This window comes from Peromyscus leucopus, chromosome 1 (assembly GCF_004664715.2).
Source record: "Peromyscus leucopus breed LL Stock chromosome 1, UCI_PerLeu_2.1, whole genome shotgun sequence".
NCBI classification, from domain to species: Eukaryota; Metazoa; Chordata; class Mammalia; order Rodentia; family Cricetidae; genus Peromyscus; species Peromyscus leucopus.
Window position 1 is genome coordinate 153,072,793 of NC_051063.1, and position 20,171 is coordinate 153,092,963.

Here is a 20,171-nt window from a genome sequence, read left to right on the forward strand (position 1 = left end):
CCTCCTGGGCGCTGGTGTCACCGCACCCAGCCCTACCCCACTTCAAAAGTTGTATCTCTGTTTTCCTTCTGATATATATGGTTGGTTTTTGTTTTGTTTTTTAAGATTTATTATGTATACAGTATTCTGCCTGCATGTGTCCCTGCAGGCCAGAAGAGGGCGCCAGATCTCATTACAGACGGTTGTGAGCCACCATGTGGTTGCTGGGAATTGAACTCAGGACCTCTGGAAGAACAGCCAGTGTTCTTAACTGCTGAGCCATCTCTCCAGCCCATATGGTCGTTTTTTTAAAGCTTTATTGTTTTCTGTTGTCTGTGAATGTTTCACCTGCATGTGTGTGTGCCTGGTGATCAGAGTGCAGAAGATGGAGTGAGATCTTATGGAACTGGAGATCCATGTGGGTGCGGGGGACTGAACCAGAGTCCTCTGGAAAGGCAGCAAGTGCCTTAACCACTGAGCCATATCTCCAGGCCCTTGATATGTATGATCTTGTAAATATTTAGTAAAGAGTATACACAGACATGGGAACCAATTAAGCAATGTGATGCAATGGAAGAGACACACTGTGAAACTTCAAGCTAGAAGGAGGATTTCCTGTGTCACATGTGCACTGTGGAAGTTGAGAGCTATTCACTCATTGGTGCCTCGGAATCATAATTCCAACCTGTACGGACCTCATTGCTGGAACAGACACAGAAGATTCATAAAAGGCAGACATTTCAGCTGGGCATGGTGGTGCATGCCTTTAATCCCAGCACTTCAAGGCTACAAGATCTCTGAGGCCAGCCAGGTCTAGAGTTCCAGACCAGCCAGGCTCTATAGTGAGACCCTGTCTCAAAAGAAAGGGGAGGAAGACATGTCTTCAGCACTTATCTTTCTGACCTCAAGAGACTGCTGTTATGTCATAGGTCTCCAATATTTTGTTTAACTTTTTATTATACGAAAACACTTGAAATGCGAAATATGCAATCATACATCTGTAAAAGTGTAGAATACTGAGACTTCATATTTCCAGGTCCTTCTGGACGCTCCAGAGTGTTTCTGCACTCTTCCTGATAAGTTCCTCCTCATTAGGGTTCAGGTTCACTTTCACAATGTCCGTGACGCCGTTTCGTCCCAAGATACAAGGAACACTGAGAAAGATTTCTTCCTTGATCCCATATAAGCCCTAAAATACAAGGTCACATCATTGTTTGATTCTCTTGCCACTGTGCAGGAGAGCATCAGAATGAAAATGAGCAGTATACTATAGCACCAAGCAGAGCTGTGCAGAGGCAGAGCTCAGAGCCGTCTTTGTCCTGGACCGTGTGGGTGGCCACCAACAAGAAGAATGTGCCAGGATCAGGGAAAGGTAAAATTCCCTCCCTCCCTCCCTCCACAGACCACCTTGATTCCAAAAGGGAAGGATGTGGTACTGTCTTGGTACTGTCTTTATGTGACCTTTATATGTGGTGAAGGGCTGAGAGCAAGGAGCCTCTGTGTACACCAAGGGGACAGGGAAGGCTAAAGTGGGTGGTGACCAGGAAGCCTCTACTTTGTACCTTTTAACAGAGGGCACCACTGAGTCTGGACACCAGTTGCTACAGATAGCTTCTTAAGCCTCCAGAAGTGAAGTCCCAAAGGAGGAGCCCAGCACTACTCCAACATGCCTAGGGTAGTATGTGGGGACATGTCTTTGAGATGTAACCCTGTCCTGTACCCTTAAACTGCCACCTTTCCTGGAGAGCCACCCTAGAACTCCAAGGCCAGACAGGAACATGGGAGAGGTGTAGCCACTACGTTACTTAGCTGTGGAATTCTAGCCAGTGGCCCAACATTCTCTACATTCCCATAGCGAAGGCTATGGAAACAGCTGAGAGACACTGTTATAGTCAGCTTATACATCTGCCTGCATAAGCCCCCATACTACCTACCCCACCACCACTCCTGGAAGATGAAACACCCAGGGAACTCTTCCCATCTTCCTGCCCTGGACCTCCACACCTCCGTGGCTGAGGCTACATTTGTGGATGGTAATGGAAGAGCTTTGGCTATAAACATGTCAGGTACAAGCGTTGAGGGTCAGGGTCTCTAGACTCTGACAGTGCATCCCAACTTCTCATACATGACCAGAGTCTCATACTCTCCAACTTTCCTAAGAGCACAGGGTGGTCCCTCACTCCTGTGTTCTCCCAATACTTCCTGCATCAACTCCATCACCTGCCTCATTCTGAAGTTACTTTACACTCAACCTCACCAGTGACCAGGAATGATAAATGCACATTTCCTCCAGGCATACCTTAACCAGTGTGGAAACGGGATGCACCCTCCTAAGATTCTTCAGCATTGATCCTGCCAGATCCATCACAGAGAGCCCAATAGCCCAAGAGGTATAGCCCTTCAGCCGAACAATCTCATAGGCACTGCAGTGACGTGAGCAAGGAAATCAAAATCATGAGAGGTCAACTCAGAGACAACATTGTTGCTCACTTATCCCTTATGAAGCATCTCTGTCTATGCCATGCTATTAACATTTTCTCAGAGATCTTCTAGAAGTGTTCATGACTTAGAATTTTTAAAAATAGACTTCAGCCAGGCATGGTGGAGCACAGGTGAATATCTTGATTCCAGGCCAGCTTGATCTACATAGTGAGTTCTGGGACAACCATATACATATACATATATGTGTGTGTATACATATATATGCATACATATATATAAGCACACACACACATATATATACATATATGTACAATAAGATCCTGTCTCAAAAAAATAAGTCATTATTACTTGTGAGGCATAATGGCAAATGTCTTTAATCCAAGTACAAGGAGGCAGAGAAAAGCAGATGTATAGGCGTTCTAGGTCAGCCAGTCTACATAGAGAGACTCTGTCTCAAAACAAGAAAAAGAACAAAAAAAGAATCAGTTCATCTGTATCATGAAATCAAAATACTAGGACATAAGAACCACAAGATGGAATTAACTTTTATATTTTATTGATTTTTCAAGATAGAGCTTCTTTGTGTAGTCTTGGTTATCCTGAAACTAGCTCTGTAGACCAGGCTGGCCTTGGACTGAGAGAGATCCACCTGCCTCTGCCTTCTGAGTATTAGGATTAAAGGCATGTGCCAACACCACCTGGCTCAAAATTTATTCTTTTATTTTTTATTTTTAACTCATTTATTTTTTATGCAGTGTTCTGCCGGAATGTATGCCTACATGCCAGAAGAAGGCACCATATCTCATCATAGAACTCACAGAGATCTGACTGGCTCTGCCTCCCAAGTGCTGGGATTAAAGGCATGTGCCAGCACTGCTCGGCTTTATTCTTAATAATAATGATTGGGGCATTAAAAATCACAGAACTACTGTCACCTTTCCACCACTTGTTTGTGGATCTGTTTCCACCCTTCCTTGTCTGAGTCCGTTCCTAATGCTGGGTTCAGTGACTTCAGAGGTATGCCAGCAACATTCACACCACTCCATAAGGGCACTAAGAAAAAAAAAACAAAAAACCAAGTCTCCATGTGAGCTCCTCTTGAAGCTGAGTCAGTGGCTTGAGTTCAGTGCTGGACTGTTTTGTTGGGGGTGGGGAGGGGATTCTATTCTGTTTGGATTTGGTTCCTTTGAGAAAGGCCCCAGCTATCTTCAAATTCCTGTCTTCCTGCCTTTGCTGCCCTGAGTGCTGGATGACAAGCATATGCTCGCACACTGGGCTAGTGTTGACAGACAGGCTTTGCTCTTTGTTTTTAAGAAAGGGTATCATATAACTATGGCTAGCCTCAAGCTCAATGTATAGCCAAAGGTGGCCTCCAACTCCTGATCCTCCTGCCTCAACTCCCAACCCCCAAATTATTAGATTTTAGGCATGTATCACCACCCCTGGCTTTGGTTGGTTGAGAGTGTTGAACTTGCTATGTACCCTAGGATGTCTGTGAACTCCTGATCCTTCTGTCCCAGCCTCCTAAGTGCTGCCGTTACAAAGTATTCACCAGCACACCTAGGAGTATTTTTTGTTTGGATTTTAATGTTAAGATGCAATCTCACATCATATAAAAAACAAGGCGTTAGGGTTTTTCTTGGTTTTTTTTTTTAAGATCTATTTTATTGTTTTTGTTTGTATGTTGTGATTTTTACTGAGGTGAACCTGTATGTCTGTATGTGGGTTTGTGCAAATAAATGGCAGCAGAGCCCAGAAGTGAGGGTTGGATCCCCTGAGGCTGGAGTTACAGGTAGCAATGAATATCTACTCTTTAACTGCTGAGCCATCTCTCCAGGCCCCAAAATAAGTTTGAAAGGAACAGAAAGAGAAATTACAGGAAATATCTATAGAAAACACATGGTTGAATTATTTATAGCTGTATGGCATAGGAAACATTTTAAAGCAATATGCAAATTGCAGAATCTACAAAGAAAAAGGATTGCTAAGAAACATGCTATCAGTTAGAGGAGAGGGAATTGCACATTATACCAAACTTCCCCACAGCAACAGAGCTGAGGAGTAATACACAGCCACACAGACTCATATAAACTCTTTCCAAGGATATGAAATCAAAACACCTCTGTATAAACAAGAGAGCAGAGATGGAATCCCCAGGCAAGGTGGCTCTGTGGACTACCCAGGATTGGTAGAGCTCAATGAGAGACCTGACTCAAAATAATGGTGGAAAGCAATGGGAAATGACACCTGACATCAACTTTGAGCCTACACACGCATGCACACCAACACACACACACACACACACACACACACACACACACACAAGAAAAAAACACACATCAAATAGATGAATGGGATGTATCAAGAAATAACAGAGTGGAGTGTAGTATAGAGCAGAAGAAAACATCCGTAAGTTACAGAATGATGAGAGGTCAAGTTTCAGAGAACATGAGGAACTCAGACACGTCAGTAACAAGAACAAATAGATGCACCTGTCTAAAGTGATTAGGAATTTGAAGGTGTACTTCTGTGAGGAGGAAAATGGAATGTGCTTCACAACACTCAACATGGAAGTTTAAAACAAAACCATGAGAGCTGGCCTATAATCCCAGCACATGGGAGATTGAGGCAGGAGGATCACCTCAGCCTCCAACATCAGAGTCATGCTTAACATGGTAAGGAGAACAGCCTCTGTGTCACCAAAGCATGTGGTGTTGCCGATCTTCAGTGGGGAGCAGTTACACAGCCTGGGCTACAGAGTGAGTCCTTTGCTCAAAAAACAAACAAACAAACAAACAAAAAACAACCAAAAAGGCTAAAAGCAGAACAACAAACTCACAGTGAACTCGTCTCTCCCTAATCAGAGTGGATGCTGTCAAAAAGACAAAAGGTAACGAAGGCTGGCAAGGCTGTGGAGAAAGGGGACACTCGTGTCCTGGTGATGGTAATGTCAGTTGGCACATCGTTGTGTGGGAAACAACATGGAGATGCCTCAAAAACTAAAACTAAAACTAGAATTAACCATGTAAGCCAGCATCCCATTACTGGGCAGGTCACACAAGCGAAGAAATTGAGGTCAGTATATTGAGGACAACAGCTGCCCACCTCCGTTTACTACAGTCTTCCATGCACCCTCCAAGACTTATAGTCAGCCAAAATTCCATCAAAAGACAGACGGAAATAATAGTGTGTGCATGTGTACGATGCAATACTGCTCAGCCTCAAAAGGATCCAATCTTGTCATTTGTGATGACCTGAGTAAAACAGGAAATTATGTGCAGCAATATAAGCCAGACATGGAAAGTCAACTGTGGAGTGATGTCATTTAAATATGAAATCTAAAAAAGACAGGAGAAAGTGCAGAATAGAGGTCATGACATACTAGGGAAGGTGGGAGAAAGGGCGCCCAGGGCAGCACACACTTCTGAGCAGAAGAGAGGCGAGTGCTGGTGCTGGGTTGCAGGGTAAGCAGACTAGTTGGTGATTATGTGCTCTTGTTCTGGGCTCAGAGTTTAGCTGACAGAGTGCTTGGGAAACAGAGGCAGGAGGAGCAGACTTCAAGGTCATCTTAGCTACTGAGCAAGGTTCAGGACAGCCTGACATCCAGGAGACCTGTCCTTTAAAAAGTGCAAGTATGGTCTCAGTCTGGAGAAAAGGCTTAGTGGTTAGGAACAGATTCTGCTCTTTCCAGCACCCACATCAGGCAGCTTACCACCCCCTGTAACCCCAGTTCCGGGGAGATACAGCACCTCTGGCCTCTGCAGGCACCTCCACTCAGGTGCACATACCCACACACAGACATACATACATACACATAATTTAAAATAATAAAAAACATTTAAAAGATTGTCTAGATATCAAACTAGATAGCTTTTAATGTTCTCATCACAGAGAAGTGATAAATTGATGAGGTGACCACGAGGCTGATAGCAATGATTGATCACTAGGTTACATATGTATGCATCAATCATCTACCTGTTCTCTCCATAGATGCATAATTATGCATCAACAAATGTTTTCCACTGTTTCAGGAAGGGTGTTGTTTTGTAGCCCAGCCTGGCCTAGAACTAGCAATCCTCCTGATTCTACCTCTGAAGTTCTGGGATTCCAGGTAGACACTACCATGACTCACTCAATTAAAATAGTCTGAAAAACATATAAATAGAAAAAACATACACCAAAGAAAATAACAAAATGAAAATTATACAGAGAATGGGTTCTGAAGAGAAGCATTACTGAACACTGGAAGGGCACTTACAATGACTGGGTCACACTCACCACTAGAGTCACCGTGTTCTCCGAGAACCCAGCCATGGCAACTTGCAGGGTGAACACTCAACTTCTCTCCAATCAGGTAACGGAAACGGGCAGAGTCTAGGTTACAGCCACTTCCAATCACACGAGTTGGAGGGAGGCCACTTATCTTCCATACAACATAAGTCAAAATATCCACTAGGAAGAACAATTTCAAACATGGTTTGAGAAAGATCCATAGCAATTTCTCTTTACAGTTGCTTTTATAAAAAAGATAAATTGTCTGGAGTCAAACGCAGATTCATCAGAGTTCAAAGTACAGTAAATCTTAAAGTAGGCATAGTAGGGCTTTTTATGTGAAATCATTCACTAGTAGAATCTTAAAGCATCTTCTGAGATACTCTATGGGCTTTCCAGCAAATGTAATAATAGGTCAGTCTCCACCTCTTTAGTCCCTGGATTTCTTCTTTCCATTGGCTCATCCTCACCTGAGCTATCAACATGTTCCCTGGAATAATGGGTGGACACAGCCGGAGCAGTCTGCAGGTATGTGAGCAATACAGAAAGCTCATGCCAGCTTGGCTTTGATGTTGAAGCACTATCTGGCTAGACTAATCTTCAAAAATAAGACACTGGGGAATAAGACACTGAAGTTAAACATTTGAAAGGTTGACAAGAGCAGGGTTGGTAAGAACACAGGGAACACAGAGTGCTGGTGACATTGTCAAAGGCACAGTGCTGTGGGATGTCTTTCTGTATGCTGTGAATATGTGTTGCAATGATTGGTTAATAAAGAAGCTACTCTGGCCTATGGCGAGTCAGGTTATAGCCAGGCAGGAAATCCAAGAGAGAGACAGGAAGAAGAAAGGCAGAAGAGATGCCAGCCTGCCACCCAAGGAGCAACATACCAACAGATCAGTAATTCCACGGCCACGTGGCAATACATAGATTAATATAAATTTGTTAATTTAAGAGGAAAAAGCTAGCTAGCAAGAAGCATGCCATAGGCCATAGAGTTCGTAATTAATATTAAGCCTCTGAGTGATTATTTTATAAGTGGCTGTGGGACTGTGGGTGAGAGAGATTTGTCCTGACCACGGGCTGGGTGGGACACAGGAAATCTTTCAACTACAGCACAGGACTTTGAAAGCAGGTTCTAACAGAGCCAAACACTTCAGAGTATGTTACACTCTTGGGCCTCCCTGCCCCCTTCACTTACTCCAAAGAAAGGAAGAAGTATGACCACACAAATGCTTGCACATGAATGTTTGCATTATTTTTAAAAACCTGTGAACGGGCCAGGCGGTGGTGCTGCATGTCTTTTTTCCCAGCACTCTAGAGGCAGAGGCAGGTGGATCTCTGTGAGTTTGAGGCCAGCCTGGACTACAGAGTGAGTTTCAGGACAGGCTCCAAAGCTACACACCAAATGCCTGTTTAAAAAAACAAACAAACAAACAAAAATCAACAGGACCTGCAGAGATGCCTTAATAGTTAAGAACTGCTCTTGTAGAGGACCCAGGTTTGGTTCCAAGCACCCACATGATGGCTCACAACTGTCTGGAACTTACGTTCAAGGAGATCTTATGTTCTCTTCTGGCCTTCATGGTAACCAGGCATTCATGTGGTACCCATGCATACATGTAGGAAAAATATTATACACATAAAATAAACATCAACAGGTGAAAAAAAGAATATTTGAAATGTATAAACAGGACGCAGAAATGGCTCAGTGAGTAGAGTGTTTGCTATCCAAGGATGAGGACCTGAGTTCAGATCCCTACTACACATGTAAAAAGTAAAACATGGAGGTGGGGTAGAGAGATGGCTCAGCGGGTTAATAGCACTGGTTGCTCTTCTGGAGGACCTGAGTTCACTTCTCAGTAACCACATGGCAGCTCACAAACATCTATAATAGGATCTGATTTTTAAAAACATATGTACATAAAACGGGCAGGTAAGGGTCAGGGATATAGAGTCCAATGGACCAAAGAACGTAATGGTCAGGAGTCTAGCCAAAATGGCAAGCTCCAGGTTCAGTGAGAGATGCTGGAGAGCAGTGGAGGAAGACACCAACCTCTTGCCTCCACATGGGCTGTGGGTGCACACATCTGCTCATCACACCACACACACCTGGAAACATCAACAGAAGACTCCAGCAATGCAAAGACACAAATCCTGACACATCCCAGACACAGATGAATCCAAAATAACTGTGCTGTAAAAAGTTTGTACTCTCTGCTGGGTCTTGTTTTGTTTGGTTTTGTTTCTGAAGTCCCAGAAAATGAGTCAAGCAGGAGGATGAAGGATGAAGCACAAATGAGCCCATGGCCCTGCAGCAGTGATAGAGATGATCCAGATCTTACTGTGATGGCATCATGATGGCATCTATCAAAACTTATGGCGCCAGCGGCAGTGGCCAAAGCCTTTAACCCAGCATTTGGAGACAGAACAGGTGGACTCTGTGACTTTGAGGCCAGCCTGGTCTACAGAGTGAGAATCAGGACAGGCACCAAAACTACACAGAGAAACCCTGTCTCGAAAAAAAAAAAAAAAAAAAAAAAAAACTTACGGCATGACAAGACTTGGAGTGAACGAAGCGTATTACCCACAAATGCAACCTTAGTGAAGTTTAGAATGGAATTATATGGGCCAATTATCATTCAGGAAGGGGATGGGGTCCTCACCTGGGTTTGAGACGATCAGTATTTTACAGTCAGGACTGTTTTGGACTATGCCAGGAATGATGGATTTCATGATAACAACATTACGCTGGACCAGGTCAAGTCGCGATTCTCCTACCTTCTGCCTTGCACCAGCTGTGACGATAACCAAATTGGAGTTGGCAGTTACACTGTAATCTAAGAAGGAAACAGAGGGCAGTATTTGGATCAGGACTGACAACCACTGTGCCTTACTCTGTAAACGTCCATCCCACACGGTTGAGACTAACCTCCACATCCTGGTTTTGGAAACAGACAGACTCCCCACACTGGAGCGTCTTGCATAAGCCAAACAAGACTTGTTGCCACTTGCCAGCTTTCATAAAGCCCCCTCCTCATCTGCTATTCCCTTTAACTCTCGTCCCAGGAAGGCCTGGGGCAAGGAAGTCAGCAGCGCTCTGGCTTCTGGCTTTGCTTTCTTCTGTTGCTGGGATTTGAACCAATGGCCATGCCACTACTGAACTACATCTCCAGTGCCCTGACTTTCTAGCAATACCCAAATGAATTAGACATTTGCAACTTGCCAGGAGATGGTGGCACACGCCTTTCATCCCAGAACTTGGGAGGCAGAAGCAGGTGGATCTCTGTGAGTTCAAGGCCAGCCTGGTCTACAAAGTGAGTTCCAGACAGTCAGAGCTGTTACACAGAGAAACCATGTCTCCAATAACAAATCAACAAACAAAAGTTTAGAACTCTGAGAATTTCTTTGTCTGTTTTAGGATTCTAAAGGCAATAACAGATTTACCTCTAATTATTATAAGGAACCATATTCAGTATTACAAATATGTCTGATCTTAACCCACACAAGTAAATAAACTACCAATATTTACTAAGTGTAATTATCTGTCTGGAAATTATTTCACTTACTATATCCAACCCTAATAAAACAGCTTTGCTCATCATTACTAAACATTATTAGACACTTTTCCAATTAGCAGTTCCTCCAAGCATGCAAACATTTAAGACATATCATTCATATCCTCATTTATTTGTGTGTGTATGTGCGTGTGCCATGGCATGGAATTCATGTGGAGGTCACAGAGCCACCTGGAGGAGTCAGGACTCTCATTCTTCCACATGGGTCTCTGAAGTTGAACTCAGGTCATCAGGCTCGGTAGTAAGGACCTTTACCACACTTCTAAAACAAACAGAACCACCTCAACAAAAACAGTGTCTCAGGGCTGGAGAGATGGCTCAGCAATTAAAAGCACTTACTGATCTTCTAAAGGACCCAAGTTCAGTTCCTAGCACCCACATATGGCAGCTTCCAACTTCCTCTAACTTCAGATCAAGATGATCCAATGCCTTTGGCCTCCACATGTACCTGCACTCATATGCACATAACTACATGTAGATATATATACAGACACAACATCTTAAAAATAGGTAGGGCATGGTGGTGCACACCTTTATTCCCAGCACTTGGAAGGCAGGGGCAGGCAGATTTCTGTGAGTTTGAAGCCAGGCTGGTCTACATAATGAGTTTGGGAACGGTCAGGACTATGTAGAGAGACCCTCAAAAAAAAAAAGCAAATAATAGTAATAGATAGATAGATAGATAGATAGATAGATAGATAGATAGATAGATAGATAGATAGATAGATGATAGATAGACAGATAGACAGACAGACAGACAGATCAGCAAATTAATAAGAATAGTTACATGTTTTGGGTCAATATGAAATGCTTATGGTGCCTCTCTAGGACACTTTTAAATTAAATAACTACCTTCAGTGCCAGTCATTTTAAGATTTATTCATTTACTATTTTATGTGTTTGAGTGTTTTGTCTGCACCATGTGAGTGTATGTTGGTGCACCACATGTGTGTAATGCCTCAGAGTCTGGAAGATGGCATCAGATCTTAGTCCTGGGGTTACAGATGGTTGTCAGTCACCATGTGGGTGCTGGGAATCAAACCCAGGTCCTCTAAAAGAGCAGTAAGTGATCTTAACCACTGAGCCATCTTTCCAGCCCCCGGGGGAGTTTTGTATTATTCTGTCTTCCAAATTTCCCCTTTCGTAATTTAATGGTCTTTAAACAAAAATGATAATCAGGTTTGCCAAGTGTAGTGTTGCATGCCTCTAATCCCAGCACTCAGGAGGCAGAGGCAGATGGATTTCTCTGAGTCTGAGGGCAGTCTGGTCTACAGAGTAAGTCCAGGACAGCCAGAGCTCCATAGAGAGACTCTGTCTCAAAACAGAAACAGCCAGGTGGTTGTGGCGCAAACTTTTAATCCCAGCACTTGGGAAGCAGAGGCAGATGGATCTCTGTGAGTTTGAAGCCAGCCTGGTCTACAGATCAAGTTCCAGGACAGGCTCCAAAGCTACACAAGGAAACACTCTGTCTTGAAAAAAAATAAAGCAACAACAATAACAAAAAAAATCAACTAATTAATGACTTCATTTATTCATTCATTCATTAAGCCTTTAGTCTGGGCTCTGTGGCAAACACCTTTAATTCTAGCACTCAAGAGAAAGAAGCTGGCAGATTTGTGTGAGTTCTAAGCTAGCCATGACCATATGGTAAGATTCTATCTCAAAATAAATAAACCAAGCAGAAATGAGCTTTTAAATTGTTATGTCATAGTGTCAGTAATATATATTCATGTATACATATATGTATGTTGGTATTTTTTGAGACAGGGTTTCTTCTTTTCTTTTTTTCTGGTTTTTCGAGACAGTGTTTCTCCCTGTTGTTTTGGTGCCTGTCCTGGAACTCGCTCTGTAGACCAGGCTGGCCTCAAACTCACAGAGATCTGCCTGGCTCTGCCTCCTGAGTGCTGGAATTAAAATTATGAGCCATCACCACCTTGCGAGGCAGGGTATCTTTATGTAGTCTTGGCTGTCCTGGAACTTGCTCTGTAGACCAGGCTGTCTTCAAACCCAGAAATCTGCCTACCTTTGCCTCCTGAATACAAGACATACTCCACCACTGCCCAGCTCAGTGATATTTTTAAATTTCATACTTAATTTGATTACTTTTCTAGTTTTTGAGATGGGGTTTCATATAGCTCAGGCTGGCCTCAAACTCAGTATGTAGTTGTGGCTGGCCTAAACTCCTCATCCCCCTCCCACCTCCACCTCCCAAATGTTGGGATTACAAGGTATCCCAACCACTACACATGACAAATTGAGTACTTCTTACAAAGCTCTGAAACTAAAATCCCAAAACTAAAACCACCTTTTCCAGAGACGATTTTTGAAGTGTTGAAGAAAAGGCTGCCATGCAGAAGATCCATTGTCTCTCCCTTCAGTTTGTCTGCATCAGCATCCATGAGGGCAAGTTCGTCAGCCAAATCCTGAAACACATAAAAGTTATCAATGCCATGGTCTAAACTCTTAGGAGACCAAGAAGGGTTCCAGGGCAGAGAGAGGAATAGAATATAGAAGAAGTATCAATTGCATTACCTTTACAAAATTGTAGGAATTTTATAGAATTGTGTCTTTAGATCTTTTTTAGAGATTATATTTCATTTTTTGAGATTATATTTCATTATTTTCACTTATTAGTATGTGTGTATCTGCATGGTGTATATGTGTATCATGTGTGTAGTGCTCCAAGACCAGAAGAGGGCGCCAGATCCTCTGGAACTGGAGTTACAGGTAGCTGTGAGCTACTTGATATAGGTGCTGTAAGAGTAGCAAGCACTCTAAACTACTGAACCATCTCTTCATCCACCTAGAACTGAGTCTTTAAATAACACCTTAAACACAATGAAAAGTGAAGGAATTCTGCCCAAGGGGTTTTCACTGTGTTTAACATCAAGCTAGGTATCAAGCTGCTAATGTTGCTTTTACTGTGCATCCTTATGGCCAAACAGAGAGAAGCCACCTATTATGTCTTTCATTATCACTCACCTCACTTTTATACTGGCCCCATTATCAACCCTCCTCTTTGGTAATGAAAATCCTCATTGGACTGGGAACTCACCAGCTGTGCTCACTGGTGTACAATTACTGTATTCATATAAAAAGAAATCTATCAAAACCCCTGATAATTAATCCATTTTGAACACAGACAGGTGGTCTAACATGACAAACACAGTGTCTGTGAACTTTGACCACGTTTCTCTTAAATTATAAACATATTATATAACATTACTATAACATATCAAATTATGACATAACACTCTGAGAACAAACTGTATTGTCCCTTGTCTTTTTTGAGACAGGTTCTCATGCAGGACAGATTGGCCTCAAATTGTACATGCAGCTGAGGATGGCCTTAAACTCCTGATCCTCCTCAGTCTACCTCCTAAAATGCTGGGATTACAGGAGTGTGTCATCATCCTGCCCTGAACAACTGTATTTACTACCACATAGAAAGACAGTGGTGCAGGGCGGTGGTGGCGCATGCCTGTAATCCCAGCACTTTGAAGACAGAGCCAGGTGGATCTCTGTGAGTTCAAGGCCAGCCTGGTCTACAGAGTGAGATCCAGAACAGGCTCCAAAACTACAGAGAAACCCTGTCCTTGTGGGGGGGGGGAAGAAAGGAAGAAAAGAAAGAAAGAGAGAGAGAGAGAGAGAGAAGAAAGAAAGAAAGAAGGAAGGAAGGAAGGAAGGAAGGAGGGAAGAAAGAAAGAAAGAAAGAAAGAAAGAAAGAAAGAAAGAAAGAAAGAAAGAAAGAAAGAAAGAAAGAAAGAAAGAAAGAAAGAAGGAAAGAAAGAAGGAAAGAAAAAGAAAGAAAGAAATACATTGCCTAAGAAGGAACTCTCTGAGACTGTGCCTTATGTGCCTGGCCTCTAGGCTGCAGGAGTATCTCAAGCTGGTTGGTTATTCCTCATTCAGACAAGCTGTGCTGATACGATCCAGGTGCATCTCATGATTCCCCTGCCTCAGCCTCCCACGGGCTGGGATTACAATTCGACTACACATGCCTGTTTTTTTCTAACTCCATTTGGATTTTTGTCACAACCAGAGATTATAGGACTATTAAGAAATTTATTCTCAGGCAGGCAGTGGTAGCACACACAGACCACACCTTTAATCCCCGCACTTGGAGGGCAGAGACAGATGGGATCTCTGTAAGTCCGAGGCCAGGCTGGTCTACAGAGTGAGTTCCAGCACAGCCACAGCTATGTAATAAGACCATAAATCAAAACAAAACAAACAAACAAACAAAAATTCATTCTCAGGGCTGGAAAGATGGCTCAGTGTTTAAAAGCACTGGTACTCTTCCAAAGGACCAAGTTCAATTCCTAGCACCCACTTGACAGTTCACAACTGTTTGTAACTCTGGAATCTGACAACCTTACACAGACATATATGCAGGCAAATGCACACCAATGCACATAGACTAAAAATAAATGAAACAAGCTGGACAGTGGTGGCACACACCTTTAATCCCAGCACTCAGGAGACAGAGGCAGGTGGATCACTGAGTTTGAGGCCAGCCTGGTCTACAGAGTGAGTTTTAGGACAGGCTCCAAAGCTGCACAGAGAAACCATCTTGAAAAACAAAAACAAAAAAATGAATAAAATAAATAAACAATTAATTAAGAAAAAAGAGATATGTATTCTCTTTGTTCCAATGACCACATTGTAATTGCTCAGAGTAAGAAAAGGGGCATCTGCCAGCTGCTGCTCTACTTGAAGCAGGTACCATGCAGCTCTTCCAAAAAATGATACAGAATTCTCCTTCAGTGCCTGAGTGATGGGCTCCAGAACCTGCCTCAGTCACCAATGAGAATGGTCATGGCTCTTGGTAGATCATTTGCACATAACCTACACACATCTTGCATATTTTTAAATAATCTCTAGAATACAACTAAAAGCTAATACAACAGAAATACTATGCAAATAGTTGGCATACAGCATCGTTTTTTTACTTTTATAACTCTATCTTATGTGCATGGGAGCTTGGTCTGCATTTAAGTCAGTGCAGCCTTGCCTGGTGCCCACTGAGGCCAGAGGAAGGCACTGAGTCTCCTGGACAGAGTGTGGGTGCTGGGAATTGAACCTGGGTTCTTTGAAAGAACAGCCAGTGCTCTTACTGCTGAGCCACCCGTCTCCCCAGGCTCTAATGCACTGCACTGTTTAGAGAAGGATGATACAAATGGTCTGTGTGTGGTCAGGCCACACAGGTTTTAAATCTTCATCCCATAGTTGGTTAAATACATGGGTGTCTCTGTGTCTATATGGAGGGCTGAGTGGATCCCAACATTGACTAAATTATGTTGTGTATCAGAATGGAAAGAAGAGAGACTTCACACAGTGAAAGGAAACTAGACCATACCTACAAATTCACTTTTAGGTCTGTGTCTATCTGGGTGTGGTTGGTAAATTGGAAATCACTTGAAGATTTTCAACAGAGAGTTCAATAAAGGAGTAGCTGATAGGGTGGAAAGACGTAAAGGGGACATTGAGGTAACCCAAAACTTGTAGATGGGTCTCAAGCAACCACTCCTAGGCTAGAACACAGGAGGCAAAGGGAGGGGCTCCTCTTCCAAAGCTGCTGAAGGGAGAAGCTGGAGGCTAGAAATGAGCTCTGAAATGGGCCAGTATCTACAAGTGAAAGAACAGTGGCCAGAACATCAGGTGGCGGTGGTTGAGGGGGTGGCCAAGGCTCTCCTCTAGCCTTTCAGTTCTCTCTAGTGTAACCTATTGACGGAACCTAACAAGATGCAAACTAGAAATGCTGAGTTTTGAAAGACAGCAAATTTTTAGTAGTTCCTGTTATGTGCATGTGTGGGTTTTATTTGTTTTGTGACAGGGTTTCATGTTTCCCAGGATGGCCTGAAGCTTGCAATGTAGCTGAGGATGACCTTGAACTTCTTCTGGTCCTCATAGCTCCACCTTCTGGGTGCTGGGATTATTGGTGTGAGCCACCAAGTCAGGTGTATTTGGGCATTGTGCTTGCTAGGCATCTCCACCCTGAGAGCTGGCTATTGCTGTGTTGAAATAGGGTCTTGCTCTATAGTACAGGCTGGCCTCAAACTAGTAATCCTCCTGCTTCAGGCATTTATCATCAGGCCTGAAAAATTTTTTTTTCTTTCTTTCTGTTTTCTTTAGGGGGAGTTCAAGACAGGGTTTCTGTGTAGAGGGCTATGTCAGAACTTACTCTATAGACCAGGCTGACCGCTTTGTCCTATGTGGACCCGGGAGCAGCCTGTGCTTCTCCCTCTCCTACACTCATCCCTTCTGTGTGATAAAGAACACCTCTCGATACACAGGTGTCATGATTCTTTTCCTCACTGGAGCATGAGTGGAGCTTTTCAGACAGGGTCTTGTGCAGTTCTAGCTGGCCTCAGACTTGCAAACCTCCTGTCTCTGTTTCTCAAGTGCCAGGTGGAATAGGTCTCTTGTTTGTCTGAATGTCTTTTGTCTGCATGTATGTCCATGCAACAAATGCACACAGTGTGCACAGGGGCCAGAAAAGGGCAGCTGATCCCCTGGAACTGGAGTTGCAAGTGGTTCTGACCTACTGATGTGGTGCTCAGAACCAAGCACAGGTCTTCTGCAAGAGCAACAAGTGCTCTCAATCATTGAGCCGTGTCTCCAGGCCCTGGAATGTCAATCATTAAGCCATGTCTCCAAGTCCTGGAATATCAATCAATTAGCCATGTCTCCAGGTCCTAATGCCAATCATTGAGCCATGTCTCCAGGCTCTGGAGTGTCAGTCATTGAGTTGTCTCTCCAGCCTTTTTATCAGCTGGTTGTGACATCACTCAGTCGTTAACTTTCTGTTGTCTAACTGTTCCCTTCTAGGTTCCTACTGAAATTTCAATTAGCTGTGATGGGAAGTCCTGATCTGTTCCTCTTTTGGATATCTGTAGTTCCCCAGTGGTATATTTTCTTAAGTTATTACTTTTTGTGTATGTGTGTAATATATGTGTATACAGTCATTCATGCAGCATGGTGTACATACCACAACACATGTTTGGATGTTAGGGGCAGTACTACCAAGGGTATGGACCCTCACTTCCCACATTGCTTGAAACAGGGCCTCTGGTTTTTTGGTTTTTTTTTTTTTTAAGTTTTTATTTATTTTTTTTTATGTATACAGTGTTCTGCCTGAATGTCAGAAGTAGGCATCAAATCTCATTACAGATGGTTGTGAGCCACCATGTGGTTGCTGGGAATTAAACTCAGGACTTTGGAAGAACAGTTAGTGCTCTTAACCTCAGAACCATCTCTCTAACCCCCGGGGCCTCTAGTTTTATTGTTTGCTTATTCTTTTGTTGCATACACCAGGCTAACTAGCATATGAACTTCCAGAAAGCCTCCTGCCTCCACTTTGCACATGTCTGTAGGAATGCTGGGACCACAGACACACATGACCATGTCCAGCTTTATGTAGGTATTGGGGCTTCAAACTCAGGTCCTCACACTTGTGTGGCAAGTGCTGTACACACTGAGCCACCTCCCCAGCCCTGGCAGTCTGCTTTCTAATTGTCTGTCCACAGCAAAATGAGATAACTACCTCCTCAAAGCCAAGTGGGATGTGCCTGTGGTGGTGGGGGGGTGTAGTACCACCTGGTTGATTAAGATGCAGAAGAGGACCTGGCAGTTGTGTCTACTCAGATACTTCCCACCTCCTCCTCATCTCTCACCTTTGAGGCATCCAGCACTTCCAATTCCTCAGCCTTTGGGTTCTGGAATTGAACTGACTTTGCTTCTTACATCCCTCTGCAAGTTTCCAACGATGTTCAAAGCCACAGTGAAGCACTTAGGACCACAGCATCTGTGCTCAGAAGGCGAGGGCCCAGGCAAGCTGCTTGGCTGGGACCACAGTATGAGTCACACCAATCTCTCCCTCTCTTCTTATCCTCTTTCTCTCTCCTATTTTCCTCTCTCCTTTCTCCTCACTCTTCTCACTCTCCCCAAGAATTTCACATAGTCCAGCCTGGCCTCAAACTTCATCTGTAGCTATGGATGATCTTGACCTCCTGACCTTCTTTGCCTCAGCCTACCAAGAAAACCTACTAGAATTATAGGCCTGTGCCAAAAACCACACCTAGCAAATGCTTAAATCTGTCAACACCACAGATTTTCCGTATTTCTATTAAGGGATCAGCCCTGCAACCCAGACCAAAGAGCTTACTTGATTTCCTGCACAAAAAGCTTTAACTACTTACCTTCAGTAAGATACTAATAGCACAGGCCATGCCAACATTTCCAACGCCAACCACAGTGATCTTACACCGGGAGGTTTTATCTTCTTCAATTAGGTTCTGAATAAGTTGCTCCTTGACAGTGGACATGCTGAGCCTAAGGAGTAGAAGAAATTTTCAGTAGACACAAACCCCTACAGCCAAGACATTGAACAACCATTTTTTTGGTGAGGAGTGGAGTTGAAGCAGGGTTTCACATTGTATCTAGGGCTGGCCAAGGAGTCACTATGTAGTCTAGGTTGGTCTGAACTCATGGCAATCCGGCTGCCTTGGCCACTTACAGGCCTGTGCCACAATACCTGGCCTAGGAACTACCTCTTGAGTTTGCAGATCGCAGCAGCTAGGGGAGGAGGGAAGCCAGAGAGTTCCCTGACTAGAGTGTGGAAGCAAAGTGCAACCTTGTGCAGCAGAGGACTGTGGAGACAGGCTCCTCCCTTCCTGCTGGCTCCTCCTTCCCAGCAGGCTCCTCCCTTCCCCATCCTCACAGTGGCTTAAACGCTTTCCTTCTCAGGTGGATGAAGGCACTACCCAAGGCCTCTCAGGAAGCAACAAATACACTATACAGCTGACACCACCGCACAGGTGTGACAACAGGACCACGGTTGGGCTCAGGAACCAACGCTGTAACGAACGAGGAACGCGCCAGATTCTACGTCACATGCAAGCTCCGCCCTCTCCCCGCCAGGTACTTTTGTGCATGCAGGCCCACTGCTCACTTCAGTGTCTGAGGTAGGGGCTCCATGAGGTTTCCAAGGCCGCTAGTGGAAGGTCTGCGTAACCCAGGGACAACACGGAAGATGGCAGCTGGCTTGGGAAGCGCCTTCTTGAAGACTCTGGCATGAATTATGCCACCTTTCTTTTGCGAGGAAATGCCGAACTTGAGTTTGGGGAACATACCCCAAGCCTTTGCCCTTACCTCTGTTTGTAAGCTTTTAAATAACTACTGGTCTGGGGAGAAAGCCCAGTCCGTCAAACCCGTGCTATGCAAGCCTGAGGACTTGAGTTGGATCCCCAGAACACACCTTTAAAGCTGCGTGGTTCTACTCGCAGTGATCCCAGTGCTGGGGAGGCAGAGACAGAGCGAGGCTCCTGCAGCTCCCTAGGCAGCCTGGTAAGCTCTAATTAACGAGTGTCCTTGTCTCAAAGAACAGGGTGGATGACACCTGAGAGGGGAGCAAAACCTGATGTTATCCTCTGGCTCCATGTGCACTAGCACGTACAACACACACACACACACACACACACACACACGAAACTCCATTTCCAGGAAAATTGGATGCTTCTGGCCTCAAGAGCACTTGCACTCACATGCACTCACATACCCAAATGCCCCCAGCGGCACCCCACACACACACACACACACACACCACACACACACACACACACACACACCACACACACGCTCTGTATTCGTCAGGGTTCTCTAAAGCAGTGGTTCTCAACCTGTGGGTCTCTCCCCTTTAGGTCATATATCAGATATCCTGAATAACAGATATTTCAATTACAATTCATAACAACAGCAAAATTACATAAAAGTTATGAAGTAGCAACAAAATAATTTTTGTTTTGTTTTGTTTTTTTAGACAAGGTTTCTCAGTGTAGCCTTGGCTGTTTTGGAACTTGCTCCATAGACCAGGTTGATCTCGAACTCACAGAGATCCAC

At 44.0% G+C, this 20,171-nt stretch overlaps 1 protein-coding gene across 2 annotated transcripts; it reads right to left on the bottom strand.

The window, feature by feature from the left end:
• Nucleotides 1-911: 911 nt before the first annotated feature.
• Nucleotides 912-19,137, bottom strand: LOC114685649 (L-lactate dehydrogenase C chain-like). 2 transcript variants are annotated; one of them, XM_028860280.2, is made up of 8 exons: nt 19,012-19,137; nt 18,473-18,605; nt 12,577-12,694; nt 9,360-9,533; nt 6,700-6,873; nt 3,357-3,474; nt 2,279-2,402; nt 912-1,168 (listed from the first exon to the last, which is right to left on the bottom strand). In XM_028860280.2, the coding sequence occupies exons 2-8, from the start codon at nt 18,596-18,598 to the stop codon at nt 1,004-1,006; spliced, it is 999 nt and encodes a 332-aa protein (XP_028716113.1). In that variant the 5' UTR covers nt 18,599-18,605; nt 19,012-19,137; the 3' UTR covers nt 912-1,003. The 2 variants fall into 2 exon arrangements, with proteins under 2 accessions (XP_028716113.1, XP_037054980.1); XM_037199085.1 differs by lacking the exon at nt 19,012-19,137 and adding an exon at nt 18,907-18,980.
• Nucleotides 19,138-20,171: the final 1,034 nt, after the last annotated feature.

Bases quoted from the DNA above. Each gene is read 5' to 3' on its own strand.
- LOC114685649 (XM_028860280.2), bottom strand. From the start codon at position 18,598: ATGTCCACTGTCAAGGAGCAACTTATTCAGAACCTAATTGAAGAAGAT. The intron at 9,534-12,576 runs GTGGTTTTAGTT...TTTCCTTCTTAG, and splicing joins AAAAATCGTCTCTGGAAAAG to ATTACAGTGTAACTGCCAAC. The intron at 6,874-9,359 runs GTGAGGACCCCA...TGTTCTTCCTAG, and splicing joins ACTGATCGTCTCAAACCCAG to TGGATATTTTGACTTATGTT.